The sequence below is a fragment of the Diceros bicornis genome, chromosome 26 (genome assembly GCF_020826845.1).
Source record: "Diceros bicornis minor isolate mBicDic1 chromosome 26, mDicBic1.mat.cur, whole genome shotgun sequence".
NCBI classification, from domain to species: Eukaryota; Metazoa; Chordata; class Mammalia; order Perissodactyla; family Rhinocerotidae; genus Diceros; species Diceros bicornis.
Window position 1 is genome coordinate 45784982 of NC_080765.1, and position 27970 is coordinate 45812951.

Consider the following 27970-nt stretch of genomic DNA (forward strand, 5'->3'; position numbering starts at 1 on the left):
CTCATAGCACAGAGGTGTCCTTTCTGCAGCCGAAAAGCCACCTGAGGGAAACGAGCTCGGGCAGCTGCCCTGATGAGCTTGGCTACAAAAACTTTTCAAGTTCAGAAATAAAAGCTTCTAAAAATAAACAGCTCACAGAAGGGCCCTGACGCCAAGCAGCGAGATGCCTCCTCAGAGGGCCGCGGGCTCTCGGGAAGCGGTTGCCTTCCACCCCAGACTCGACAGGAAGCACGTCCCCGGGGCTTCTTCCTCCCTGCGTGCCTGCCTGCTGCCGAGCACCACGGGACCTGCACTGACCCCATGCTGTCCCGTCCCCTGCAGCGAAACAGCCGGGACCACACACACGCAGCTGCAGGCACCACAGAAGGCCAGAGCGGAGATGTGAGGACTCTGGAGGCCCCAGGGCCTGGACAATCACCTAGCCGTGAAGACACAGGGCTTCCTCACGCTGTGGTGAAAAAGCTGCCACGAGCCCCAGTGGAGGACAGCCACCTCGGGAGGGCAGTGGGCACAGTGGCTTCTCTGTTCCCAAGCCCACACCTCCAAAGAAGACGCTGAAATGCTAACAGGGGCGGTTCTGGGCAAGTGGCGGCCAGTCAGAGACCATCCAGGCCAAGAGTCTGAGGAAGCCCAGGGAGTCCCGGTTTAATGCCATGAGTTAAAATCCTTCTGGCTCTGGCCTTTCCTGCACTGCTCAGAACGCCATTTGGCAGGTAATGCCCTGAGTCTTCACCAGGGCTGCCTGTAGACCTGGGGCTCACAGGCTGGATGCCAGTCCCACCTCCACCGCCCTGGCTCTGCTAAGGCCCTGCAGACTTCCCAGAGCTGGCTGCAGGGTTGTCTGGGTCACTGCCTGGCTTGAAGATCTGGGAGGCCTGCCAGGTGGAGCCAGCCCAGGTCAATGCTGGACTCTGCAAGGACAGAAGCAGCTGGAGTGGCTGAGCACAGGAACGGGCCTAGAGGAGACGCCACTAGAATCTGTCACCTCTGGGCAAGGCAGCTGCTGCTCCCTGCCACAGGACTAACACAAAAGCAAATGACACGGCCACTCCTGGTTTTCAGCCTGGCTGCACTCGCCCTCCTCGGAGACAGAAGAGCCAGACACCCCACAGGGAGCCGGTGCTAGTTCACACAGGGACTGGCCAGTGCCGGCCAAGGCAACACTCCATGGAGTCTAAAAATCACAGGAGTTACAGGATCCACTCCTTTTACAAACCAAACACGACTCCTAAGACCAGGATGGACGTGGTTGAGGCAGGTGCCATTCAGTGGGCCCTGCCCTCCAGTCTCAATGTCCCACATCCCCAGGAAAACAACCCACAGTGGCACCACTTAAAAGCGTAGTCCCTGCCAGCAGGTCCAGAAGACAACACTTCCAGGAGAAGCTGCCCATTAGAGGAGGTGTCGGCAGAGGGCATGGGCTGCAGGAGCTGCAGGGGCTCGCCCACGGGGAGCCTCTGTGTTCTAAGACCCCTCACTCCACCACGTCCCGTGGGACCTACGTGTCCTCCATTCCAGGACTTTGCTTCTGATACATCAGGCAAGAATGACATGACGATGGATAAGAAGCACGAGGTGAGCAAGCCTCCACGAAGCCTGCAGGGCTGGGAGGGCAGCAAGAACCACAGGAAACGACAAAGCTCTGAGGAAGAAAATCCCAACCCTGCAAAGGCACCTGTGCCTTCACAAGCCCCTTCCGCTGGCAGGAGGCTGGAGCGTCTGGGGCTGCTGCCGGCCAGGCCTGGCGCCCACCAGCAGTCACCCACCTTGGCTTTCTCGCTGGGTTCACTGGTCATGCCGTATGGGGAATTGTGCAGCTCCTTGGAAACCACACAGAGGAACTCGGCCTGGTCTTCACTCCCGTAGTTGTAGGAAGAGCCAATGCTGACCAGCTGGGAGGAAAGAAGGTCAGTGTGATGTGGGCAGAGCTTGGGACCAGCCCGCCCACCAGGAGGGAAACTCCAGCCTGCAAAAACCCACAGCTAGGATAACCAATACTGGGGAAATTGAGGGACAGGTTTCAGCCAAGAGATTTTTGGTGAAATATGGAAAAATAAGGTCCCAAAATATCCATCCTCCGGCACATATGCACACACACCCCACCACGCGAGCATACCACGTGTGTCTGGGACAGGCCTTCTCTGCCGGGCCCACAGGAGACGCTGACTGACCACATGCAGAGGGAGTGGAGCACCGGAGCAGGGTGCAGACAGGGGCACAGGGCAGTGGTGGCTTGCTCAGAGCTGGTCCCCTCAGAGCAGGCAGCAGAATCACAGTGTTTGGCACTAGAGCTGCTCCCTTCGCACAGGCCCAGAGCACACGCGGGTGTGAGCACACACACGCGAACATGAGGATGAGCTCCCAGACATTCTGCTTGTTGTCGCTGTGGCCACCAGGCCTTCCCAGGAGAAGCCAAGACTGACCCTCCCACCCACTGAGGCCATGAAGCGAGAAGGGCACACGCCCTGGTGGTGGGAAGGAAGGCGGGCAGAGGAAGGCTGCGCAAGCTCTAATGGGCTGCAGAGAGGAGCCGAGGGTTGAGCGGCCCGAATCTCAGAGATGGGCCCTGGGAAGCTGTGGCTTCTGCATGCGTCAGTCTCAGTCTGTGTGGGTCCACTGTAACTGGTGGACACACCCACAGGTCACTACCATGGGCACATGGCGGCTGAGGGCTGACCAGTCTGCTCTAACCTACCTCAGAGCTACCAAGAACTTCTGTGCTTTTAAATGCAAAATTAGTCAAAAAAAACAAAAAAATGGTAGTAAGGCTATCCATGGCCTAATTATTGAGCCAGCAAACACCTGGAAGGCCCCTTGCCCTCCCTACGCAGGAATCTGCGCACGTAGGAGGGAGGCTGGGGCGGCAGTGCCCGGTGCCCGGAGACCGCATTCTCACGAGGCATGCAAGCCTCTTCCGGACCTCGCTCGGAGCCTTGTTTTGGCCTTGTCACTGACTGCTGGGCGGCCCTGGGTTCAGTCCCACCACCTTGTGGGGCCCTGGGCTTCCGCCCCACCGCCCTACAGCAGTTCTAGCTCCTGCTCTGAGCAGCAGAGAGCTCCTCATTCAACAGACAGGACTCTGGGGCTGGGGTTTTGCTGGCATGAACTGGGAGGATATCTTCGAGGGACAGGCTGAGCAGAATAGGTAAGACTTGGGGACAAGAGAGGAATCCGCTATTTGCAACGGATTTGGGGTCCACCCAGAGGAGCTAAGGCCAAAGCACCCAAGCTGGTCATGGGAGGAAGACACTGTGCACGAGGGAGGAGACTCTCTCTCCCTCCCAGCAGGAGAGAACAGAGGTGCCTAACTCCACAAGAGGGTGACCTCGTCCCCGGGTCCTGACCCGGCGACCACAGCTCCCATCTCCCCAGCCCTTCTCCAAGCTGCACAGCAAGGACAATAGGAGGGGAAGTGGGAGATTTCTGCTCCTGCGTGGGTCTCTGGCGTGATTTTGACGGGGTCAGAGCACGAGGAATAGGCCAGTGCAGACCACGGGATCCTGCGTGGCCTCCCCGTGTGAGGGCAGGGCGGGACACACTGCAGGGACCAGCCAACCACCCTGCCGCTCTACCAGCCCAGGGGGCTGGTCCCAGGTGAAGGGTGGGATGCAAATGCTGACGGCACCTGGCTTTAGTGACATTTTAAGGGAACTCTAAGCACTCTACAATGCGATCCATTATTTCAAGGAGCTAGCAACAGGGGAAACTCCCAGAGATAAGAGAGGGCCCGGCGAGCAGGGCCGTCGCTACCTGGGGCTGGAGCCCGGGCAGGGTCACAAGACTGAACCCCAGAGTCTCTGCCTACAAAACAGGAGCTGCAACAGGAGCTCGTGAGAAAGGCCACCAGCTCAGAGCACCCACACGCTCCGAGGCGCGGGGTAACAGACCACAGCTCCAAAGGACGAGAGCCAGCATGCACACAGAAACACCAGAGCTCCCTGGGAGGAAAGGAGGAGAGGACTCATCATTCACCCAGTCTCATGTCAGTCCCAGCCTGATGCACATCGGCAAGAGCAGAGCTGAGGAAGGTGGAGGGGCACAGTCGGGCCAGAATTGGCAGCATCTTTCCCATCAAGGGCGGGAGAGGGGGCTGGAGGGCTGCAGAGCAGCCCCACCAGGAGGCCATTCATGTCAACCGCAGCACAAGGAGCCCGAGCCACCACTTGCTCAGTCAGCCCAGGAGGGCCCGGGTGGACACCAGGTGGGGTCAGGCCATGACACACTCAGGATGTCAGCCCACACGCATACATATCAGATGGAAGCAGAGAGCACAGTCCCCCCAAAGGAAAGGGCTGGAGCAAGAAGACAAACTGCAGAGAGAAGACCAGGAAGGAAGCAGCAGGTAGGGGGTCCCTGGGGGCTCGAAGAACAACTCCACTCTCCCCACCCACATGCCCAACACCCATCCAATTAGGACGGGTGCAGGCTGCTGCTGCTGTGAGGTGCCAGAGGACGAAAGCCACCTGGAACCACGTTTCCAGGAATCACAGGCTGCCCACAGCCCCATGACTGGTCCTTGGAGTCAGCAGCCCTGAGGACCCGGACAGGGCCTTTGTAATGAGAAGTTCCGCTGCACCACTGGCCCACAGGCTCACGTCAACCTAGCCCGGAAGGGGCTTCACCTGCTCAAACTTCCAGCCGTCAGACATAGTGGACACCATCTGCGTGAGCTCCTCTTCCTGACACTGAAGCACACGATACACGTGCTTCACCGGCACCTGTGAGAACAAGGGCCACAGGTGAGACAGCCCCATGCGCCCCGCTGTTCCCGCGCCCTGGCCCAGCGCCCCTGCCCCACAGCCGGTTCTGGGGACAGCCCAACAGGGGCCCCAGGTGAGGCTGATGTTTCCTTCCACCTCTTGGGCTCAGGTTGTAATGCCCAAAGTGACCCCAAACGCACCCACCAGAGGAAAACAACAGGCTGGAACCGCTGCCGTGTTCTGCTACCTCATCTGCCTCAAAAATATTTCCATTTCTAAATTCCAAAATACAACGAGTCATGTTCCTGAAACCCTAAGAGCACCTGTGGCTAGACACAAATGCTTGAGGATGTCCCTCTCTGTTCTCCAGGGAAAGTACACAAAGCATACAAAATACCTGGATTCACCAGCCCCGGCCCTGCTCCTAGAAAAGCTCTTAGACACGCACAGCAGTCAGACACACACTCCCTTGAGCTGAACTAGCTTCCAAAAAATTAATTTATCTTCTGCTTACCCACCTACTGCCATGCACTGGGTTCCCTTCTAGACACGTGTCTGGTGCTGGCACCTCAGGGGCAGCCAGACAGGGTCGGCCTCATGGAGCAGCTACTCCACCTGGAGGCGGCGGCCATGACACACGAGTAACCGGGGGAACAAGACAAAGATGTGTGCAGGGGAAGGGGCCTTGGGAGCTCCAGACAGGTGACACTCAAGTGACAGGGTCACAACTAAAGTACATTGGTTGTTGTCACACACACGAGTTTTCATCTGCAAGACCGGGACTGACACGGCTCCCCGGCCTCAGCTCGCTAATCCTCACGTCGGCCCCGTGAGGAGGGTCTCTTCCACTTCCACCACGCAGAGGGGAGACCGAGGCAGAGGGTCAGTGCCCGCTCAGGTGACACAGTGTGTAAGTGGGGCTGCTGGACGGAGGGGAAAGAAAAAGCCAACTAGCTGGAGATGACCAGGGGGCTCGTGGACACGTCTCCTGCCCCTCCCCAGTCTCCTCCCAACTGTCCTGGTGCCCGAGCGGCTCCCACAGGAGGGAAAGGGCTGGGGGCTGCGTGGGCCAGTGGTCCCGGCCTCCCACACCATCATGGGGGCATGCCCCTCCCCTATCTTGGCCCCTGACCAGTGAGCGGCCAGGCTGTCAGCAAGCCTCTTCACAAAGGCCGAGAGCTCCAGCTCAAGGTTTGCTGGGCACCCAGCGGGAGAGCCCATTATGGGGGGAGGTGGTGGTGACCGAGACCCTCAGATAATAGTGGCAGCTCTGAGGGAGCATCCACTTCCTGGCATCCTCCTGGAGGAGCTCAACTCACTGGGCAAGAGCTTGCCACTCTGCTAGCAAGTACAGAGCTGGTGTGGCGACAAAAACTCATGCCTTAGACCCTCTGGCGCCTCCCTTTATGGAAGGTGTCTGACGCAGCTGACTTCAAACAACGTGGCCTAGGGGGCAGCAGAGCGGCTGTGCTGGCTCCATCACTACCGACCGCAGCCAAGCACAAATGGGTCTTGCGTAGGGATCAGCACACGGGGACGAAGAGCCCCGACCGCACCCCTCTTTCCACATCATGCCCACACAGCCCTGCAGGACCCCACCTCCAAGCTCACCGCCAGCTCCCCCCTTGCTCTCTCTCTGGCCGTGCTGGCCCTCTGCACTTGTGCCCAGCTGCAACGCCCTGCCCGGGCATCCACACGCTCGCTCCCATCGCTGGCCTCCCTGCTCTCCCTCAACCCCCTCACCTCCTGGACTTACTTTCCTCCTTGGGTCCCCTCCCACTGAGTGGGGCTCCCTAGGGACATGCCAGGCAGAGCTGGGTAACGTGCCCTGCATGTGGCCCTGGTGCCAGCTGGCAGCACCACAGGAGGTGGCTAGAGGGTGGGCCATTGGGTGCTAGGGCAATTACAGAGGAAGACGGTCGTCAAGGTGGGGACAGCCCCAATCCCAAGGCCTTGCTGGGAGCCGCCCACGGTCAGTGGGGACAGAGGGGGTGAGCCGCACCTGCACACCAGGCCTCGGAAGCTTCCAGCACATTAGTCGCTGGTCTCACCTGTGATGTTTTGCTGTCTCGCTCTCTAATTTTGTCCTTTACAAGTTTTATTAGTGAGGTGATGTTGTAAAACTCCGCTTCTTCCAACACTCCTAGAATAGAGAAAAATAACTAATTTTCACCAGATCAGACCAAACCCAGGAAGAAACGTTTCACCCTTGCCCCGCTCTGGATCCAAGGCCCATGTCTGGCCCACGCCCAGCCCACTGGAAGCTCCTCAGGCCCCGTCCTAAAATCCCAACAGACTTCGTGCAGATGGCACAGGCTCTCAGCAGGGCTCCCAGGATTGGGGGCAGAGGGCGCATTTACAGAACACACTCCCAGCACGTGTCACTCCAGGTGACCTGCTGGGTGCAGAGTTCAAGCGCAGAACAGCTGGTTCACGTGCAGCTCCACACTGGGCATGCCAGGATGTAACTCGGGCATCTTCCCTCCACAACCTGCAGCTGTCTGCCCTGGGCCAGTGGACTCTTCCTGCCCTCACACCGGGGGGACCAGGCGGCCTTGTGCAGGTCTCTGAGTCACTCAGCACCTCAGTTTCCCTATTCAATCAGAAGACTGGTTGAGAGTGTCTTTCATGGCTGGTTGAGAGGGCAGCTCCCAGCTCTAGGACTCTTGTCAATTTACAAACTCTTTTCCTTCCAAAAACTACCATGTATAATGTGCCACATTTAGAGACTCTAAACCTCCAGGAAATTCTAAAGAACAAACTGGAAGGGCTCTGTGTCATGGATTCCACGTGAGTGTTCCAGAAGGTTTGGAGCGTGCCTCCTGTTGCCATGTTGGGTCGTGCTGGCCAGACCTCACCCCACATGCTGGCAGCACCAGGAGCTCAGAGCCAGGGACTGACCACCAGACCCACTTGGGCTGCCTCCTAACAAGGTCCCCAGGAGACTCAGGCAGAGGGTGGGGATGGGGGTGGGCGGTAGCCTGCAGGCAGCACGTCTTCCGTCACTGCCACCTAAAGGGAGGCTGCACCTAGAACGTCACTTCTCAGGACGACGTCGGCTATGTCCTGACAACTCTACAAATCCGTGGCTGGGGACGGAGGGGTGCTGTGAATAAGCACCAGAAGCTTTAGGACAAGGGCATGGGTCCGAAGGGCACATTTTCTTCCTTCCACCTGGACACTCCATGCTACTCTCTGAGGGCAGAAGCAGGAATGGAGTCCGAGCGGCCGTTTCTCCTGAAAGCGCTGTGTCTGAGGCAGGTAGGAAGGCAGGGGAGTGGGGCCAAGCCATGGGGCTCAGTCTGTGTCGACTATCCCTTTCTAAGAACACCACATTGAGAACAGGCTATGAAATGAAGTTTAGCATAGAGCTGTACAGCTGCACACCCAGAATACAAAGGAACTTCCCCAAACAACACGAGTGTGTGCAGGAAAGAAGGCTGCTGCAAAGGAGACACAGACACTCGGGTCCGGAGGTCTAGAAAGGAGCTGAAGGAGTGAGCACAGTCCTGTACAGGCGGTCCTTACAGGAACATGATCGAAGCCGGAGGAGCCAGAGACCACTTTGAGTGAAAGCATCCTGAACCTCTCAGAACCTCCCGGATACTTCGAGCCACGCCAACACCAGAACACGTAGCCACACCAGCCTCGGGCCTGATGCCCCACAGCTGGCCTGGCGTTCCTGCTTGCTGTGACCAGAGTCAGAATGCAGCATGGTGTCTGGAAATAGAACTCAGAGGTGATGGTACGGTGGTGCCCTGGAGGGAGAGCAGACCCGGGGTGACCAAGGCTCTGAAGGACACCCGGCAGACTCACATGGCAGGTACATCTAACACAGCGGCCCTCAGATCTCCTCACCTAAGCAACTGTGAGAATGGGCAGTCTCCCAAGGGAGAAGCCCCCATCCCCATGGCATCACTAACTAGACCCTTGAAGGAGGGAGTCAGTGGAGCAGCTCACAGCCAGGGGGGACCCCAAGGCCAGGGAATAGGGGGTACAGGGGCCTGGGTTGAAGTCCTCAGGCCCCTCTGCTACAGCGGTCCTGACGGGCCAGCCTGGCTCTGAAGAGTCTTTGCTTCCTGGAGGAGCAGCCCACCCACCTCTGAGACAAGTGTCAGCTGCCTCGTGGGACATGTCTGTGAGGAAGCTGGGGAGCAACTGAGGCACCTGGCACCTAGGACTTCTGCAGCCCAGCCCCAGCCCCTAGCCTGGCCTGACCCCAGCCCACAGGGCCTGCTCCTCGCAGGGCTCTGGGGCCCTGCCCCCAACTCACCTTCCTCTGCGAGGTCTTTGTTAATGACCAGCTTTCCGTGCCTCAGGTAGTTCAGCACAGGCCCAAAGTAGGTGGGGTCTCTGTCGATTAAATAGGCACCTGTCTCATCCTACAAAGAACCAAACACGGTGTGAGTCTCAGACGAGGAAGCAGCAGCTCCACACCTCAGCCAGGGCCAGGCCACAGGTAAGGGGGCTTGGAAGCATGTGGGGCCTGTCTCCAACCACAACCAGATCAGCGTGTACGGCCTGTCAGGGAACCCCTCTGCCACCTGCAGCCTCTCTCCCTGAACTGTTACCACCCTGGCCTAAGCCCAGTGTCAGTTCTGTTTGTATCTTGGTGAGCTCCCTTTGTTTACTGAGGTGAGGTGATGCTGCAGGGGCCTCTTTCCTCCAGCTCCAAAAACATCTGAGGAAAAGTTCATCCTTTTCTCATTTTAGAAACCGTCCCATGAGAGCGACCTGACACAGATTCTCCTCCATGGAATGGTCCTTAGGCCGACAGTCCGACCTCTGAAAGACCCGAGACACGGGCCTCTGCGGCCAGGGCCCACCCTCATGTCAATGCCTGCTCCTCCCTGGGCAGATGTGCAGGACTAGGGGTCAGGGACGACCAGCCAGGTCAGAGGCGCATGGAATAGAGCCTCGTTTTCCACTGCAAGGTGCCCCCAGAGCTTCCCAGTGGTTGCTGACTACCAAGGAGGCCTCACCCTGTGGCGGTGGTTCCCAGAGACCCAGCTGTCTACAGAACAGACCATTGGAAGTGCTCCCCCACACCTGCGCCACTCTGGTTCCTCCTACAGGGGCCGGGGGCCTTTCTGAGGGCTGGGACCCTCATCGCCCACTGGTGAGTCTTCAGAGTTGGCTCAAACCACAGCCGTCTCAGTGGCCATTGCAGCCACGGCCAGGGGAGGTAGACACGCCCACCCAGGCACAGGGGTGGGGCACCTCCACACAATGGCACACCAGAGTGGAGCCCTGTGGAGGCCTGCGCAGAGTAATGGGCATGGGGGTCTGCCGGCGAAGGAAGAAAGCCGCCACGGTCTAGCCAGGAGTGATGGCGCCCTGGGATCCACCGCAGGCCGCTGACCCACCTGCTTCCAGGACACCGTGTACATGTCGGCTACGCATTTGATTTGGGGCTGCTGAGTATGGCCGACCCAGGCGTCCTTCCGGCGGGGCTGCCATGCCGTTGAGGGACCGAGCAGCTCCTCCCCCCACACTAGCGCTCACAGCCCGTGGAGAATCCTGCTCCCTCCCACAGGCCCGCCTGCCCTCCCCAGGCAGAGCCTGGTTCCTGGACCAACGGCCCCAGGGAGGGCAGCAGGTGCCAAGGCCTTCTGCTCTGAGACAAGAAGGGGACTCAGTAAATCAACTGGAGAGTTGATGTGCCTCCCTGTCCAGAGAATGGCTCCAGGGCTCACGTGAGGGCCTTGGCAAGTGAGGGCCACGGAAAACATGGGAGCAGCGGGCCAGCTGAGGCCCCAGGAGGACAGTGTCAGGTCTCTTTGCAGGGGAGGCGGTGTGGTGGGCACACCTGACCCTCTTAATGTGGCATGCCCATGGGACACAGGAAGGCAGGAGGCGTCTCGTCTACACAGCCATCCGCTGGGTTAGAACCCTATTTTTCATTCATGAGCATCAAATTCTGGAATTTGTGTGGTAAAATCTGGTTTCAAGGGTTTCTTCCCTAAGTCCACCATCAAAAAGCTATAAAAACCTGCTCTTCTTAGATCAAATCAATTAGGGCTCTGGACATGGGGGCCCTGTGACCGGGAGGCTTACTGATCTGTGGGCAGGCCCCAGGCACTCAGCCCAGCCTCCCGCACTGACAGGCCCCCACTGGCCCCCACTGTGGGCTTCCTGTCCCTCAGGACAGCGTCCCAACCACACACAGCCCCCCACCTTACCCTTGTGCCCCACCCCACCCATCTAAGAAAGCACTGGTCAGACACTGTCCCACGGGCCCCGCCTCCCAGCCTCCCAGCCTCTCTTCCTGACTCTCATGTTCTCCAAGCAAGGCCAAACGACCCTGCGGACCAGCTTCCAGAAGAATGATGCGTCAGCAGTCTCCCCACTGGTGAAAAGGGCCATCATTTCTTACAAAGGGGCTGAGGCCTGGAAAAAAGGGGACAGAGCCGCCGCAACACGAAATCAAGGGGATTCCCCCCACCCCACATAGGAAAGAGCCGAACATGGGACATCTGCATGTCACCAAGCTCAGGAATTGTTCATCGGCTCACTGCTACCTCAACAGACAGCTGGCAGAAGGTCAAGAAGGAAAGATGAGACGGGGACGGGCCCATCTCCACTCTCAGGACACCCCAGAGGGCCGAGGCCTCAGTTGGGTCAGAACGTGGGCTCAAGGCCACACCTCCGACAAGCGGGACAAGTCACTCAGCACTGGGACCCGGTGGAAGAGGAAAAAGTTTATTGAGCACAACAGTATACTGAGCAGCACGAGATACACAAAGGTGACTCAGGCCTCCAAAGCCTGGAGGATATGAGGGGATGGGACAGAGAAGGAGGGAGGGGCAGGTGAAACGGTGGCAGCCAACACGCTGGGGGCCAGGGGAAGGGGCAGCTGCCCAGGCACAGCAGGAACGCAGGCGGGGAGCCCGGACAGGGCACTGGAGAGCTGCGCCAGGGCTGGGCCTTGAAACGTCCCTTGGCTGATGTGCTGAAGGAGAGCCGGCCCCAGGCCTGGCCCCTCAGCTCAGAGCACACTGCACACAGGGTGGGCGCTCCGAATGCCAGCTGTGGGCTTTCCAAGGCTGGTTCATGGTCCCTTCCTGGGGTGCCTGAAGTGAGACCCTGCCAGCAGTGAAGACCTCTAACCCAGGGGCAGGGCGTCACTCTCCTTCCCGTCCAGGAAGGACTGGAGACCCACTGCCCAGGCTGGCAAAGGCACAAAGCACTAGCTCGGGAACAGCAAGCCACCCTTAGCCTTCCCATCACGCTGGGAGCCTCTGGTCCCCACTCGTACCTTGTGCTCCAAGGCAAGAAGCCTGTGTGCCCAATTACCCAGACATCAAAAGGAGGCGCAGGCCTGTCTCCCTGCACAGGGATCCCCACCTTCATTCAATTAAGAGCAGCTTTAAAGCAGCAGCCTCTCAGAGACTTCCAGAACAATAAGGCCAAGAGTCCAAGATGTTTGCTAACCTGGCTGGGAGCCAAGGCCAGGGAGGGAAGAGCAAAGAGAACCCGCACACATCTTGAGGTCTGGATCCACGGGGTGGGCATCCACCAAGAGATGCTCCCGCTACAGTGTGTGGGCCCTGGCACTCACCCACTCACGTGGGCCAAGCGAGGTACCCACGGAGAAGTGGGCAGCACAACGAGAGAACAGCCAGGAGAGAGCTGGCACCTCAGAAAGCGGGGCACAGAGCCGCAGCATCGGGGGAGCATGAAAGCCGAACCACCTGGGACCCAGGCTCACACTCGCTTACTCAAAAGCCATCCTTTTCCAGTGACAAGCCAGCCTGCCCAGCCCCGCCACTGAGGAGCAGCACTTAAGGAACTTCGGAAGCGGCTTGCTCCATGGAGCCATGGCAGGGATCTCTGGCCTGGTTTCTTCTTGTGGATTTGTTTGGATCAGACAGGGTTCATTAAGAAGCAAGGCTGAGAGACTCCGGGGTCAGGACAGGCAGCAGCGTAGGGGGTGGTGCTCTCAGCATGGAGCTCCTCAGAAGGGAGATTTCAACTTCTATAAGCAGTGCTGGGGGCCCTACACCAAGACTCCAACATTCCACTGGGCTTTATCTTGGGCTACAGCCCAGACAACCACAGACTGACTCTCACTTAGCTGCACAGGCAGGAGCTCTGTAAAAACCCCGTCTCCGAGCACCGGAGCGTGAGCAGTGTGCCCTAGTCGTGGGGCACTGGCAAGGGGCTGGCCATGGACAGGAGGCCTCGCTGCTGTCCCATCCCAGCTGCTGGGCGAGCTGACCAGAGTGCAACTGACACAGGTGTGAGGGGCCTCAGCACCTCATGTGCTTGTGTTGGGTCCTCCGTCCTAATGCAGAAATAAAGAATACAGGACACAGAAAAACAGAAAACACACAAAAATCTCAAATTCAGAAGTCTTAGGCTCACTATGCAAAAGCAGAGAGGACCACCTCGGTGGTCTCCACACTAGCAACTGGGGGAACGAGGGAGGCACAGCTACTGGCACGCTGCGGACACCTCCTCCCTCAGTCCACCAGGCTGCACGAGCGCCAGGGAGAGCCTGATGATGGAGACTCAGCGTGTTGGCTTCTAAAGACAGCAGGGATCCAGACAAGATATTAACCCTGGTGGGATGGCAACACATGCAGGTCTCTCTTCTTCCTCCTCCATTCTGTCCTTCGCTCAATTTATAGAACAAGCGTGTGCTCCATTTATATAGTCGTGAGGTTTGGGGTTTTTAATTTTTGTAAAAGAGCCAGAATTAAGACTGCTTTCTCAACAAATCTACTGACCTTCCCCCCACTTCTCAATGAATTAGTGTTTGACCTACTTGTGAAGTGCTGGCTTTAAAAATATACATCTACCCCAAAGGCACAGAAAAGGGAAAGGCTGGACTCAGCCCTTGGCTCTTGAATATTTAATGGCCGTGCAGCTCCACACACTGCCGGGCAGGGGAAGGGATGGAGTGGGTGGGGAGGGGTGGCTCGTTGATGCCCAGGTTGGCTGAATCCCACTCTAACTGGGCCCAACCCCTGAGGCCAGAGTCACTGGTCTCCAGGGGAAGTTTGAACCCTGCATCCCTGAGCCTGAGCTGCGGCACCATCAGTCCTGGGCAGGGTGGCTGCCAGGCCACAAAGGTGATGCCCTGGCCACAGCAAGGAGCACCGTGCCCACAGCCATTTCTCTGAGAGGAGCCTGTAGGCAAAGGCTGGGCCGAGCCCACATCACATGCTCTCCCAGGAGACCCCTGACCTGCAGTCCCAAAAAGGAGGGAAGCAGAGAAGATAATTCTGACTGGAAACCACCGAGCAAGCCCCACCCCATCCTCTTCTTTCCGAGCCGCCCAGCATCCTCAGCTCACGTTGCTGGTTCGGAAGCAATGCTCTGAGAGGACCAGTAAGGCACCAGTAAACAGCCCCGGGGATCGAGGTTCCCCGCCCACGCTGTGCCCAGAGGTAAAACTCGGCCCTCACATTAAAGGCAGAATCAAACGTGCTGCCCAGCAGAGCCTCATGGGTCAAGCGGGCCACTGCCCCGACAGCTGGCCCCTCCCTGACAACCACAGGGTCTTGAAATGACAATCAGGAACGAGGTCGAGGACGTCAGGCTCTCATGCGAGATTCTAAACAGAAAACAAGTCTGTGGACACGTGCCCCTCAGGCTCTTGTAGAGCGTTTGCACTGGGCTCCTTTCAATCACCCTCCCATTTCCACAAACATGCCAGGAAGTGGAACACGATCACAACTTTGTTGCAAGAGAAAAGAGACAGCCACTGGACACGTGAAACTAAGAGGGTTGAGTGTCCTGAGCTAAATGGGAGATACATCCTCTCTCTCAGATTTCTCCATTGAAATCTAAATGCAAAAGCATAGAATTCTCTGTGCACAAACATTTGCGATCTTTTACTCTGAAATTATCCATTTTAAGTGACTATTTCAAATTCGCTCATAAAACCTTCACCTCTGCTCTCTTTTCTGTTTTGTTTTCTAGTTTGGCAAATCCTTGACCCAGAAGAAGCCTTATGCATCACCAATTACCGAAGCGGACATGGGGGCCCAGAGACCAGAGGCTTGTCTGCGGCACCCGGGCATGCAGAGCGGGCCAGGACCCCAGGCGGCAACCGTGCTACCCGTGCCCAGGAGCGCCCGAGGGTTCTGATTTCATTTTCCCTGCACGAGACCCCACAGTGCCCTGTGTACACCCGGAGATCTGCAATACTCTCAGCACGCAAAGGGAGTAAAGGAGAAGCCGGGGCTGTGGGCGGACACAGGGGTGCACACGTCAGGGCTCCAGGTCATTTCGACCCTCGGCGCTGCCCCTGGAAACAAACCCCCTCAGACCCTCACCAGCACCCCGCTCATGGGGCTCTGACCCCCAGGCTGCCTCCCCAGTCCCAGACAGACGCCATTCAATGTGGCTGAGAAACAGAATACAGGATGACACACACGACTCAGATGGGGCTCACCAGGAAGCAAACACGGTGGACTCGTGAAAGGCCCCCTACACTTGAGGCTCCTGGGACTTCTCGGAACAAGCGTGCTTCAGACCCACCTACGGTGCGTCCCACCGAGCTCGTGAATTAGTGGAGATGGTTCACAGCGACCCGCTTAGCTCGGCAGGACCGGGGCCCACCCAGAGCAGACGCTGCATCTACTGCGCACGGACAGAAGTGGGTGCCAGGGTCACCCTGGGGCAAGGGGACAGGGCAGGCAGGATGCTGTGGTGGACCTGCAGCCCAAGTGCCACCTGTCTGGGTCACAGCTGCTATGAACATTTACGTCACGAGGCAAAAGGCCATCCATCCGCCCAACGCCTCAGGTGCTCCCCTCAGAGACACTCCAGCTGCAGAAGCCTGCACCTGAATCCCCACAGACGTCCCCAGACTCACCCTGGTGTGAGTGTGCACGCAGAACACAAAGCTGCTGGCCTGAGAAAAGCAGCTCGAGATGGAAGCAGGCGGAACCACAATGGCCCGTGGCAGAAGCACCCCAGGAGCAACCTAGGGTCCCCGGCTGCAAACCCCTCCCAGTGGCTCTGCCAGCCTGGGGCTGAGGCCTCCTTGAGCCCAGTCTCCAGTCTCCTGGGCGCCAGCTGCTCAGTGCTGGCAGGCAGGACACTGCAGCCAGGACATCCCGCCAGGGGTTTACACCTAGCCCTCTGCTCCCATAAGGCACCAAGCCCTCCCTGCCAGCTGTCCCCACAGCCACTGCCCCGCTGCCTCCAAGGGGGCCTCTGCTCTCTTCCCACTTGGCCCCGCTGATGGATCCAGTGCAGAGTTCACCCTTTCCTCTCACTGGGGCCGAAGGGCAGACCTGCAGCTCCTCTGCTCCCTCACCCCCTCCCTCTCCCCACCGAGGACGGCCTGGTGCACAGTGCTACCTGTCTCTCCTTTGCCCGTTTTGAAAAACCAATCTGTCAGCAATGAGGGGCTGGCCCAGCTCATCACCTCCAGAACCATCTCCACCCAAGCCTGACTTGCAAAACCAGGCCAAGATCCTGGAAGCCCAACTGCTGAGGAAACTAGAACCTACCAGAACACAGCTGACGGACAGGGAGAGGCTCAGTGCACCCCACTCGGATGCTCCCAGGACACTATGAGCCCATCCCGAGCACACGGGGAGGATGGTACTCGAACTCTGTTCTCCAGGCTCCAAGGCATCATGTTTCTTGCAAGGAAACTTGTTTGCTGCCCAGGAAGCCGAGGCTCAAGCTGGGCACCCGCCCTCCAGGGCCTGTCCTAAGATCAGCAGGAGCTCTGGGTGGAGCATGAAGAGGTAGCTGGGGAAGCAAGGCAGACGGGAGGGCCCGGCTCCCACACAGACAGAGCGACCTGCCAGCACCGCGAGGTGTGTGGTGACCGAGTGTATGCAAGAGACAAAGAGTAACAAACTCTGAGGGGAGAAAAAAGCATTCCTGTACGTTCTTTCCAAAAACACAGTATAAAAGTGAAATAAAGACTAGTAAGAGCTGTCTCTATTTACTGCAATGACCCAGCACCGGGCACTGGGTGGGGGCGGTGTTACATTCATCATCTTCCTTCGTTCTCACAACTCCTCTGTGACTAAGCCTCAGACAGGTACATTAACTTACCCCAACTCACACAGCCGGTTAAGATGTGGGCAGAGTCAAAGTCAGGCCTGAGTCCCAAGTCTCAGACCCTGCTACCACGGAAAACGCTCCCTCCCCTCCAACAGCCACATCACACCAACTCCAGACGGAAATGTTCTGAGTGCTCTGCAGTCTGGTGAGAGCACCTGCCCAATTAAGGCCTGATGAGAGCACCAGTGCTGCAGGCAGCACTGGCCACGCAGACCCCTTCCTCGGCGCCAAGCAGAGTCAGCTCCTTTAAAGGAGTTTAAGGACTGCGGGTCCAGTGAGCGCTGATCTGGAGCACCTCTTGCATGTGAAAGCAGCTGCAGACAACTCGTACACGAGGGGCCATCTCTGTGTTCTCATAAAACTTTATTTGCAAAATCAGCCAGGTGGACCATGGTTTTCTGACCGCTGCTCTAAACCAAGACCAGTCACTGTCCTGCTGGACAAAAGCAACGGAAGGCTGCATGTGTGGTCAGCAGGAGGAGGAACCGCCCTGCAGCTGACAGCCATTTCCTCCCGACAGGGGACCTCTGCGGCCAGGGCCGGCATCTGAGGCCCTGCAGCAAGCTCTCCCCACCAGAGGCGAGTCCATTCTCAGGACTTCCCGGCACTGACTCGTGGCTGGCTCAGGTCCAAGGGGCCTTCAAATCAGGTGCCTTGTGAAGAGGTGACTGCAGCACTCACTGAGCGCCAGCACCAGCTGCACGGGTTAGGGGTGCCCCCAGCATGAGAGAGGACCATTCGCTCAGGTCCTGAACAAACCATGCTGCGTGGTCAGGGCTAAGAACATGCTCAGAGCCACATCCTCAACTGCAGTGTGAAATGAGGTGACAGGGTCACGGGACAGCCCTCGGCCTCAGACCACTCGAAGCAGCACTGTCATCAGGCACAGGATGCGTGCAGGGATCCGGCACCTTAAGCTTCTCGCCTCTGACCTAGCTCCCCGAGACACAAGCTGCCGTTCCCACTCGAAGTAATCCCCACTTCTCTTGCCAAGCGGCTTAAAAGATCGTACTTCCACCCACACCCCCGTCACTTCGCCCATCTGTAAAATTCCTTCCACTATCTTTCCTACCCTGAAACTCTTGCCAATGCCATGTACACCCGGAGTGAGCACAGGCAAAGAATGCAAGAGACATGTCATCAGAAGCACCCTGATAGCCCCATCCCTCAAAGACCCATCTGATGCCACCGCACCTGCAACCCCGACACCAGGACAAAGCTCTGTCAAAGGACACAAGCTCATGAGCAACCTGCAGTTCCCTCCATGCCTGGCTCAGCTGCAGAGACTGAACCCCCCAAATCCTACTCAGTCTGAGTGCTTTCCAACCACCAAGCGGTGGCAACTTCCTGTTTCCCTTGAACTCCTAAAGCACCTCTGCACGGGGCTGATTCAGCTCTAAACCACCTCTAACCTGTTTCCCAAAATGCCTGTGGGGCAGGTACCACGGAACACAAAGAGACATAACCAAATGAATCACACGCCAAGTATTTACAAAGCACTTCCGGGAAGGAGCATTACACCTGCCTGCCCCCAAAGGAATGTGGGAGAGAAAAATGGCCTAGACAGCCAATGAGCAGATGCTGAAATGAATAACGCAGACATAGCCCACTGGAGGAAGCCCCAGGAGGAAGTGAGAATTCACACTTGGGCTGTCTATAAAGAGAACTTCCTGGCAGCAATGGACCCAGAGTCAGAACTTGAGACAAGAGGGTAAGGGTTTGGGAGCTCGGGGCCTGGTGGGAGTGGGTCCCAGGCTCAGTCCTGAGACAGGGAACGTGAGGACTTAGGGGAAGGGGAACCAGTGGCAAGCGAGCTCCCCAACCTTCCTAACAACCAGTCTGTTGACTGCTTTAAAAGCACTCCTCCAAAAAGCATCCTATAACTCCACCTCTCCCACTCACCACCTATGGAGCTCCCCACCAGACAGTCTGCGTTTAAGAGCAAGCTTCAGGCACTCTCCCAGTGAACTCCAAAACCATCAGGTTCCTGAAAGGTTCCAAGTCTTCCATTTCTTGGAACTCCTCCCCCTTAAATCTCCCTACCCAACCCCTATCCAAGGGCCACCTTCTGCAAGCCCAGGTGCTCCATAAATACTAGTCAAATGCCCAGGAGGAAATCTTCCACCAGGTTGTGCTCTCAGTCAGCCCAGGAATAGGGGCCAGGTATGCTCTCATTAATCTTAACTATGAGGTCAGGGCTTGGAGATTTTTACATGTGAATCAACATCCTGTTTCTCTTCCACCCTGTAAATACTAGCGTCCCACTCCCCCAAATATCTCCAGCCTCACCCTCAGGCTCCTCACTCAGGGTTTAACTATCTAGGAGTGAATCTCTGGGACATTCATTTTTTGTGTGCGTGAGGAAGATCAGCCCTGAGCTAACATCTGATGCCAATCCTCCTCTTTTTTGCTGAGGAAGACTGGCCCTGAGCTAACATCTGTGCCCATCTTCCTCCACTTTATATGGGACGCCAACACAGCACGGCTCGACAAGCAGCGCGTCGGTGCGCGCCCGGGATCTGAACCGGCGAACCCCGGGCCGCCCCAGCAGAGCACGCGCACTTAACCGCTTGCACCACTGGGCCGGCCCCACTGGGACATTCTTTTATCAGAAACAAGGGGGGAAAAAACTGAGAAGACCGAGTATCTTTTACATTTTCTCATTTGAAGTAAAACGCTACCATGACTAATGCAAATTAGCATTACTCTTTCTGGCAAATCCACATTATCTGTGACTAAAATTAACCCTTATTTACTATCAACTATTTTATGAGACAGAAACCGTATCTAAATTTCAGTTTTACAATTCAGAAATCAAATATATTTAAGTGGATGCTGATAAAAAAAAGAAACTACAACATAAATATATTGTGATAGATTAATTACCCTCTCCCAAAGAACTCCTATTACAGTAAAGCATAATTTTTTAAGTAGTCCTGAGACAGTAAAATAAAGGGATGAATCGACTTAACTGCGCAAGCTACAGCTTATCGGCTCTGTATTAATTGTTTCAGTGGTGAATCGACAGCCATTGCCTCAAAACAAACAACCCAACGGACAAGAACAATTTAAAACCTGACTCAATATACAAAACAGGAACGCTTCAGTAGAAATACAAGTGAATGACCCCTAAGACTCTGTTTAAAAAGAAAAACAAAACAGTAAAACATAGACCCACACTATAAAAGAAAAATCACAACTGACAAAAGCCTATTTCTATCCTGGAGAAGACTGTCATTTTCTGGGAGGTCAATCCTCTAAGAGTGGAGAGCTCAGACAAATGAGCAATGGAAATAGCTGAGGGGGGTGGGCGGCGGCACCAGGGGACCAGAGCGCTGGCATCTCAAACCCTGATTCCTACCCATGATGGGTGGTTTTGTGGTAACTCAAGAATTCTCATTTCCTGATCATAAGGTCATGCCACAGGGAGGATGGTCTCCGTCAGGGTTCTCGAACTTGAAGAGAGATCTGAATCTTTCTGGGAAGCCTTATGTCTGGCAAATGTTGGGGTGGCAAGGCACAAGGCCAAGTGCAATTATGCAGGCTCAACTGAAAGACCCTGGCAAGTTAGAATAACACTTGTGAATTGCCCAAGACAAATATAGTAATAGCTTTTTCCAACAACGCCTTCCCTGAGTTTCAATCCTGTTCAGTGCCTGAGATACTCTTCCTCGGTCACACAGGTCTTGTAAAGTAAAGGTAATCACCAAAATAGTTTCTATTACCACCCGTACAACAGTGTGAACATTAAACTTGATGAAAGACAAGCTGCAAACTAACCTAGAAATTCCTATCCTTTTGCCAGGGCAGTCGGAAAACTAGGCTAATTAATTAGAAAGCAGACTGAAAAAGATTTCCCCCCTGGCCCTTCCTTGACACCCCTAAGCCACCCCTTAATATGAGCAGCATTCCCTTTGAACAATCATTCTATGGATGGCACCCTCTGAGAGCGCTGAGTGTTGTGGCTGAAGACGGTGGAGCGCCAACTCTCTAAATGCAAGTCACTGGCAAAGGCAGGCCACCCGTGAAACCCCCCCACGCCAACGGTAAGTCAACCGCCCGGAATGTGAACAGACGAGAACAGCGCCAGGGTTCCGCGACTCCAGAACCACTAAGTACCCCGGCGCGGAGAGGAGAAGGTGTGCACACACCAGGGGCCAAAGAGTCGAGGGAGGAGAAGAAAGCAGACTCACAAAAAAGTCCGGGGTCTGGGTAGCCTCCTCCGCCACAGAGCAGAGAGGACGAGACAGAGACGCCTCGAGGTGGCGTGGCCGGGGATCCCCGAAGGCAGTGGGCGCCAGGGCGCCATCCCCTCCGTCCCCGGCCCAGGCAGGGAGTCGGGGGCTCGGGCCGAACTGTGGCGGGACGGTCTCCCCAGCGCGGGCAGGGCCCAGACTCTCGTGGCCGGCCCGCGTGGCCCTCACCTTGTCCGAGTCCAGGTCGGGGTCGGCCTGGCACAGACGGTACAGGAAGGATTTCGGGTCCCGGCACAGCGTCTGACGGGTGGTGAGGAAGTAGGTGCCGCCGACATTCAGCCGGACCCACTTGGACACGCCGCCAGGCCGCTGGGCCAGCGCGCCGAGCCCCGCGCTGCAGCGGGGGCACAGGCCGCCCCCCAGCCCCGCCCCGAAGCAGCCCGGGGCCGGCGGCAGCAGCTCGCAGTGATTCTCCGCCATGATCCCAGCAAGCACCGCCACAGCTCCCCTCCACCGGAAGCGTCCGGTCTTTAATATAGTCCTTCGAGCTCTGTCCCGCCCACGCGGCCGGCGTCACGCAAGAGGCGGAAGTTCCGGTCCGGAAAAGCGGCCGGCCGTGCCCCCTTCCGGCCCGGGCCGGCCACGGCGTGGTCCCAGGGCGCCCACGCGGGCGAGCAGCGCGGGGACCGGCGACCGAGTGGAGAAGCGCTCGGCAGCCTCCGCCCCGCGCGTGCGGCGCGCGGACGGCCGGTTCCCGGCCCAGAACCCAAGTCGCGACCACGCCCGCCCCGCAGCCCCGGCGAAAGGAAGAGCTGCGGTACCAGCGAGCGTCTACACTCTACATGCTTTTTTATTACAAGACTACCGAGCATACGTGGAAAATTCATCATCCGGTAACTACATCTAAAGCACAAATATTTGAAAAAAAGAGAATAAACAGATTCATTAAATTATGATATGATTAAATCATTGACCAAATAGAAAATTTATATAATAAAGCCAGAAAAAAAGTTGTAAAATATAGTTTACAATAATTATTCACATTCAAGGCTGTACATCAATACATACAACAACGTGGCCCCGAACATGAATTCAATCCAAATAATTCATATATTAGATTTTAAATAACACAGACTGAACTAGAGGCCAACAAGAGCCAGCAAATAACCTTATATAAGAATAAAAATACAAAAGTGTATATCCTAATATCATTGCATTATTTGTTTTCATAAGTTTTTTAAAATTTTTGCTTTGCCTGTACATCACAGTTACAGCTACAGACCAGGTAGAGAATATTACACATGTTCTCACTGCCTGCCACCAACCTGAAAGACAGCTAACATACTATTTATTGATTCATCCTATTTTGTGTTAAGGAACAGCTGCAGCAGCTCTAAATACTGCAAGAATTTAATTTGCCAAGGTCCAATCAAACTTCTGATCATGATAGAGGCTTTTCACCAGCAAAATGACCCCTATTCATTCAGCCAGACCGTTAGACCAGGGTGGATTACACAGCTAAAAAAGGTTTGCCTTTGTAAAAAGTTCTCTGTACACAAAGTTTGGTGTTTCTTCATATTGAAGAAATGAGTTATGGGGAAAATTCAGGTATACACGTAGGCTCATTCAGCTGCCCACCACGGCTGTCTGAGCTACAGATAAAACTGCTCTTTGCTGGACCGGCTTCCCCTCCAGACCCACTCTCCACAGGCAGCCTGATTTACAACCTCGCAATCATGGGCCAGCAGCCTGCGCCCCTCAGAGGCTCTGGGAGTGCCTCTTGCCCTGATTTAAGGCACTTGCCCTGTAGGCCGCCTCAAACCCAGGGCCACACCCACTTGAGTCACCATCAGTTCATTTCAGGTTTGGATATGAAAAGAAACAATGTGGAAAAACATGTATAGGGCAACATCTCCAAGAACAGTACCTTCACCGCTCTCTCCCAGTGGCTGCAGCCTCTGTAGTCAGTGGACCCGCCGGGGAGAGGGGCTCGGGTGTCAGAGGAAGGCAGGAGACCTAATTCTGAACAATTCAGCCATACTCTCTGGTAGAGTTAAGTGGCACTGAGCATGGCACCTAGAAAAATCTCTCATGCATGTTTCCTCTCAGAATCAAGAGACTCCAAACTTAAGTGGAGAAATTAAGAATGAAACCAAATTTGGGTGGTCTGGGCTTGAGGACAACTAGGCAACCTGCGACACTGTGGGTGAGGAGAGGGGAGAAGCCCTTAAACCCACAGCAGCCAGGACCCACTCCACAGTGGGAAAGCCTGGCCACAGGACAGTCACATTCTAGTGAGAAAGCCTGGCCACTGGCTCCACTGAACCCAAAAGACATTCTGACAAGGTCCCACGACGTGAAGAACATGGGGACAAATAACACTTGTGTGAAACCCAAGTGTCTACGTGGTTTCTTTTTCAAGTAGAGCCTTTGCTTTTACCGATTCCAAATGGCCCAGTGTACTTTCTGAGTCTATGAACTTCACTACAAATCATCCACTAGCATGTGGCAAGGTCAGTTCAACACTTTTTATCTCTGCTGACTGTGCAGATGCAAATTCAGTACCATTGTGGACACAAAGTAGGAGATTCTGAAAATATTACCAAGCACTTGAAAGCCACAGCAGCAGGGATGGGAAGGTAACTAAGATGCAAGCATAACCAGATTCTTTCAATGAAAATAAGGAAATTAGCTTTTGGAAGAATCTGTCACAAATGAACTGCAGTAATGACATCATTTTAGCATTAAAAAAAAGAGAGAGCAGTCTTACTCAAACATTCTTTGGAACATACAGCTTACCAGAAATGGATGTGTTCAGAATCTGTAGGATACAACTAAGAAGGTTCTGTATTGGAACTCTGAGCATCTAAGCATCAGATCAAGACAGAGGAAGAGAGATTTACCACCACCTTTAAAACTAACAAAACTCTTTGACCCAAAAATACCACTTCTAGGAATCGGGGTGGGGAGATTCAGAGTCAAAAGCCAAAGATTTATAAGGATATTCATCGCAGCATTATTTAAATAGTGAAAAACCAGAAACCATCTAAATGTTTCACAACAGGGAAATGGTCAGATAAATTATGATAAAATGTATAACATTAAACTCTACAATCATTAAAAACAATGTTTTTGAATCATTGTTCATATATGAAGACATGGGGAAATGCTTAAGATAAAATCATCAAGTGAAAAAAGCTGGATGCAAAATGGTATATGTTGTATGCTCCCAGTTTAGTTTAAAAAGGAAACAACTGTGTGTGTGTGCAGGAGGGGCAGGCTATACACCAAAATGTTCACAGTGGTCTTTTCTGGGTGGTGAGCCTACCGTTGATTTTTTCAGAAAACAAATGTAGTATGAAAGTACAGTCCCCTGGAGCCCCCGTGCTGGCACACTGCCCTAGGGGGGTCTGTGCCACAGGGCTATCTCTTGCAATTCCTTCAGGCGTGGGCCACAAATACCACCAAGTGGCCTGACGGGGTGGGAGTAGGTGCAGTTTCCACCAGCTTTGGCATGACCCTAAGAGCCATCTTTCTCAAAGCCAAGTCTGTAACAAGCCTCTAGAGAGTCAAGGTTCGGAATGGCAGGCCGGCTGCGGGGCCGTTCACAGGGTGGGGCTTTGTGCTCCACATGGGGCTGCCCACCACCCTGGTCGGGTCCACAGAAAGAGGGAAGGAAACCACCCCATCCAAACCCGGCTTCCTCCCGTTGCCAGAGAGAAGCAAGGCACAGTGGGCTGCCTGAGCCAGTGGAGACCACAGCCCTCCTGGCCGTCCTCCCTCCCCTCCGTGCCAAGAGAGGCCACACAATGTGGGACCATCTCTACTTGGCGGGTGTGGCCCCTATACTTGTCCTTGCCCTCTCTCAGGAAGACACATGGCACCTGGACCTGTTAAACAGGGTGTTTTCTTTCTCACCTTGGATAAATCCACATTTATACTTCCATATGTCTGTGTATGCACCCAGACTGACACCCACGTCCACCTCTTAGAATGTAAGGCACCTGCACGCTAGGGTGATGGCTCTAAGCATGAGTTGGATAAAACTAAAGTTGACATGAGTAAGTACAGGGTAAGAAAAGATTATGTACGGGCCTAGAAAAAAAAAAGAGGACTCTGAGTGAGAGGAGAAAGGTGACCTACAGAGAAGGGCTCAGCTGTCACTGCCTCAGGGAAGGGTAGTCACTTCAGCTCTGTCAGCTGTGAGCTCAACCCTGAACCCCTTATTCTCTGGTTTCAGTAAGATGGAGCTTGTCGGTTAAGCCCAGGAGGTAGTGGCGCTATCCAGAGGGAAGAATGGAACGGAAGATTCGTCTCTCCCCAAGCAGCCCAGCTGAGTACTCTTGTTAAAGCCAAATATCAGCTCTGCTTGTTTCCCTGTGACCAGACACCCAGGAAAGACACTGTGCAAAAGCGGCTTCCGAACTGCACACACAGACGTGGATGTTCTGAGGGGGATGAACTATAAACACGGGGAGTAAACCTGAAATCGAACTCCTGAAAGGAAGGTACAAGCAAGACTCACTTTGTGAAGAGCAGGTGAGCATAGGCAAGCCTTTTCAAAAGCGAGGAGGAGGAAAGAGGGAGCCTGACTTCCAACCACACGCCCATGGCAGTGCTCTGCTCTCCGGGGCGCCCCCAGGGCAGGCACACCCCCAACACCTGGGCACCTGAGACACACACTCTCACTCACTCTCTCTCTCTCTCCCCCCTTCTCGCCTGGCTCTCACAGAGCCGTGGACAAGGCCCAAGCAGAAACCACTGCAAACTTGGCCACCACCTCCGCTCCCATCCAAACCCCTCCCACTACCAAGCACAATGGAATCCCCAACATGCGTACTTTTTTCCCGGTTTAGAGAGAGCCACTCATCACTAAAAGTTTGAGAAATACTCGACATTGTTCCTCTCAACTTGGACCACTGGTCACACTGGGTGACAGCTGGTTCCAGATAGGAGATGGGGGGCAGGGAAGTAGTTGGGGGGAATCTTTTCTTGTGAGCCTTTTGCTGGTGCCTTTGTGAAAGTCTAAAGGGAATGGCAAAGTTGTTCATCCCCAGGGGACAGAGATGTGTCTGTGAGCAGCCCATGGGCAGTGGTGCCTGCTCCTCTCCCACTTGGGACTGAGGACAGCCCTCCAGGGACAACCTGGGCAGGGAGAGGGGTGGCTGAGCCCCACCGGGCTGACAGGAGAACAGCAGCAGAGAAAAATCAAAGGACTGGTGAGTCCTGGACCACATGCAGGACACAGCAGTGGCGTCCTCTAAAGGGAAAGGAAGTCAGCCTGAAACTGGAGGAGGAGAGCAGGCCGGGGCACACAGGCTCAGTGTGGTGTTCCTGCCCCTCCTACAAGGTGACTAACACTTTTTTCCAGGCAAAGTCCACTCAATGGGGACCAGATGCCCTGGCAACATGAGAAGGCTTCTAGATTTTCACTGTAGAGATGTACACATGTTTGGAGTTAGGCTATGAGAATGTTCAATCGCAACACGCACGACAAGGGTGCGTGTGACGGCCAGGAGCCTGCACTCCTCCACGCTGCCTGGATGTGACTGAGTACTGTCCAATCTGCTGAAACCAGGGGTCTCTCAGCCCCTACATAATCAACTGGGGGGAGGCCTGCACATTTCACCTTTTAAATAAACTCGCAGGAAGGGCCCATCAAGTCTCACTCCTCTACATGGAGGCCACCAGGCCCAGTCTGCCCTGCTGCCCTGGCCTCACACGGGACGGGGCAGTGCCCTGTCTCCAGGAACAACCGGGTGCTAACTGGGCCCCCTTCTGACAGTGCTCCTTGTAGGCATGCACTTGGTTTCCAGCCCTGGAGGACAACACTGCTCAGCGGGATGATAAATGTGACCACCTTGCTGGCACCCTCCAACTTCAGCAGCAGCTCCGTAGTTCACGTTGACAACCTGTTCTACTTCTCACCTTCTGAAGCCTGCCTGGCAGACACAACAATGTGGAGCACCTACAGACAGACAATAAGAACCACAGAAATCCCAGTGCCAGAGCTACGTGAGGAGGCAAGGAAGGGGCCAGAGGGGGCACGGGATGGGCCATAAACTAGGGACGTGAGAAAAAGAGCACAAGGACAAAAGCCAAGACCCCCCCCACTGCACGGAGCCCGGGGCCACCCCTGGCAGAGGTGTGCACAGCTCCCTGGTGAGCAGTTCCATGAGAATCTAGGGGCAGAACAAGCCCAGAGACACACCCCGTCCCCGCGGCCACAGGAGGCCCAGAAGGCGAGTCTGGCGTGCAGTGGAGAGCTGGTGACAGGAGTCTGTCCACTAGTCTGGGTGGGAATCGGCCGGGCACGGCACTGGGTCCCCACAGCAAGGGAGGGCACGAAGCCTCCACAGAGCACAGAGAGCAAGCAAAGCGACCCTGAATTCCTTTTCGTTATTGGTTTTGTTCTTTGTGTGGTTGGATATATTTTTTTCTTCTTTTCTTTTAAATAAAAAAGCTGCAAGGTTCCGCTGTCTGCGTCCCCCTTGAGATGGCTGGCAGGCGGTCTGGAAGCGTCCTGATGGCGGCGAGCCGCGCTGGGGCACAGGTCCTGGCAGCGAGTGCAGCAGCTCTGGGCATGTCACTGCACGGCGGCGTCCGGGTGGCTCTGGTATCTGTGCCTCCATACCTCCTGGATCTTTCTGCACCATTTATGAGCATTCCCACTCGGGTCCATCAGGTAATACGTCCTGTTTGGCTGCAGAGACAGAAACCGTTAACGTTCTCGAGGGAGTCCCACCAAGACCAGCACCTCAACCTGTCAGTGAAAAATCATAAAAAGAAATCGCCATCCTCCTGCAGCCACTGCAAGTACCTTCTGGAAGCACGTGAGCATGTGGATTTTCCCCTCCCACATATGTGCGAAGATTAAACATGCAGGGTGATGACCTACAGATCGCTTAGGTCATCCTCAAACTGAAAAACAAGCACAGGTGTCTCCTGTCCCAACTCAGGACTAAACTGTGAACTCGGGGCCCCTGGGATGTGGGAAAGGGGGAGACAATCACCCTGAGTCCAGCTGCCCCTTGG

At 55.5% G+C, this 27970-nt stretch overlaps 2 protein-coding genes across 7 annotated transcripts in view; both read right to left on the minus strand.

Moving 5' to 3' along the window:
* The window catches only part of KCTD5 (potassium channel tetramerization domain containing 5), a 28272-nt gene extending 6842 nt beyond the window's left edge, over window positions 1–21430 (minus strand). Inside the window, exons 1-5 of one of the 2 annotated variants that reach the window (XM_058570259.1) lie at window positions 21164–21430; window positions 8974–9082; window positions 6752–6843; window positions 4623–4718; window positions 1767–1892 (exon numbers count right to left, since the gene is read on the minus strand). In XM_058570259.1, the coding sequence (XP_058426242.1) occupies window positions 1767–1892; window positions 4623–4718; window positions 6752–6843; window positions 8974–9082; window positions 21164–21415 (675 nt within the window). In that variant the 5' untranslated portion in view covers window positions 21416–21430. The remainder of the gene's footprint in view (window positions 1–1766; window positions 1893–4622; window positions 4719–6751; window positions 6844–8973; window positions 9083–21163) is intronic. The other variant, XM_058570260.1, reaches the window with a different exon arrangement.
* Window positions 21431–21767: 337 nt separating this feature from the next.
* Window positions 21768–27970, minus strand: part of PDPK1 (3-phosphoinositide dependent protein kinase 1) — a 77754-nt gene continuing 71551 nt past the window's right edge. For all 5 annotated transcript variants that reach the window (XM_058570262.1, XM_058570261.1, XM_058570264.1 and 2 more), the window contains one exon: window positions 21768–27638. In XM_058570262.1, coding sequence (XP_058426245.1) covers window positions 27522–27638 — 117 coding nt within the window. In that variant the 3' untranslated portion in view covers window positions 21768–27521. The remainder of the gene's footprint in view (window positions 27639–27970) is intronic.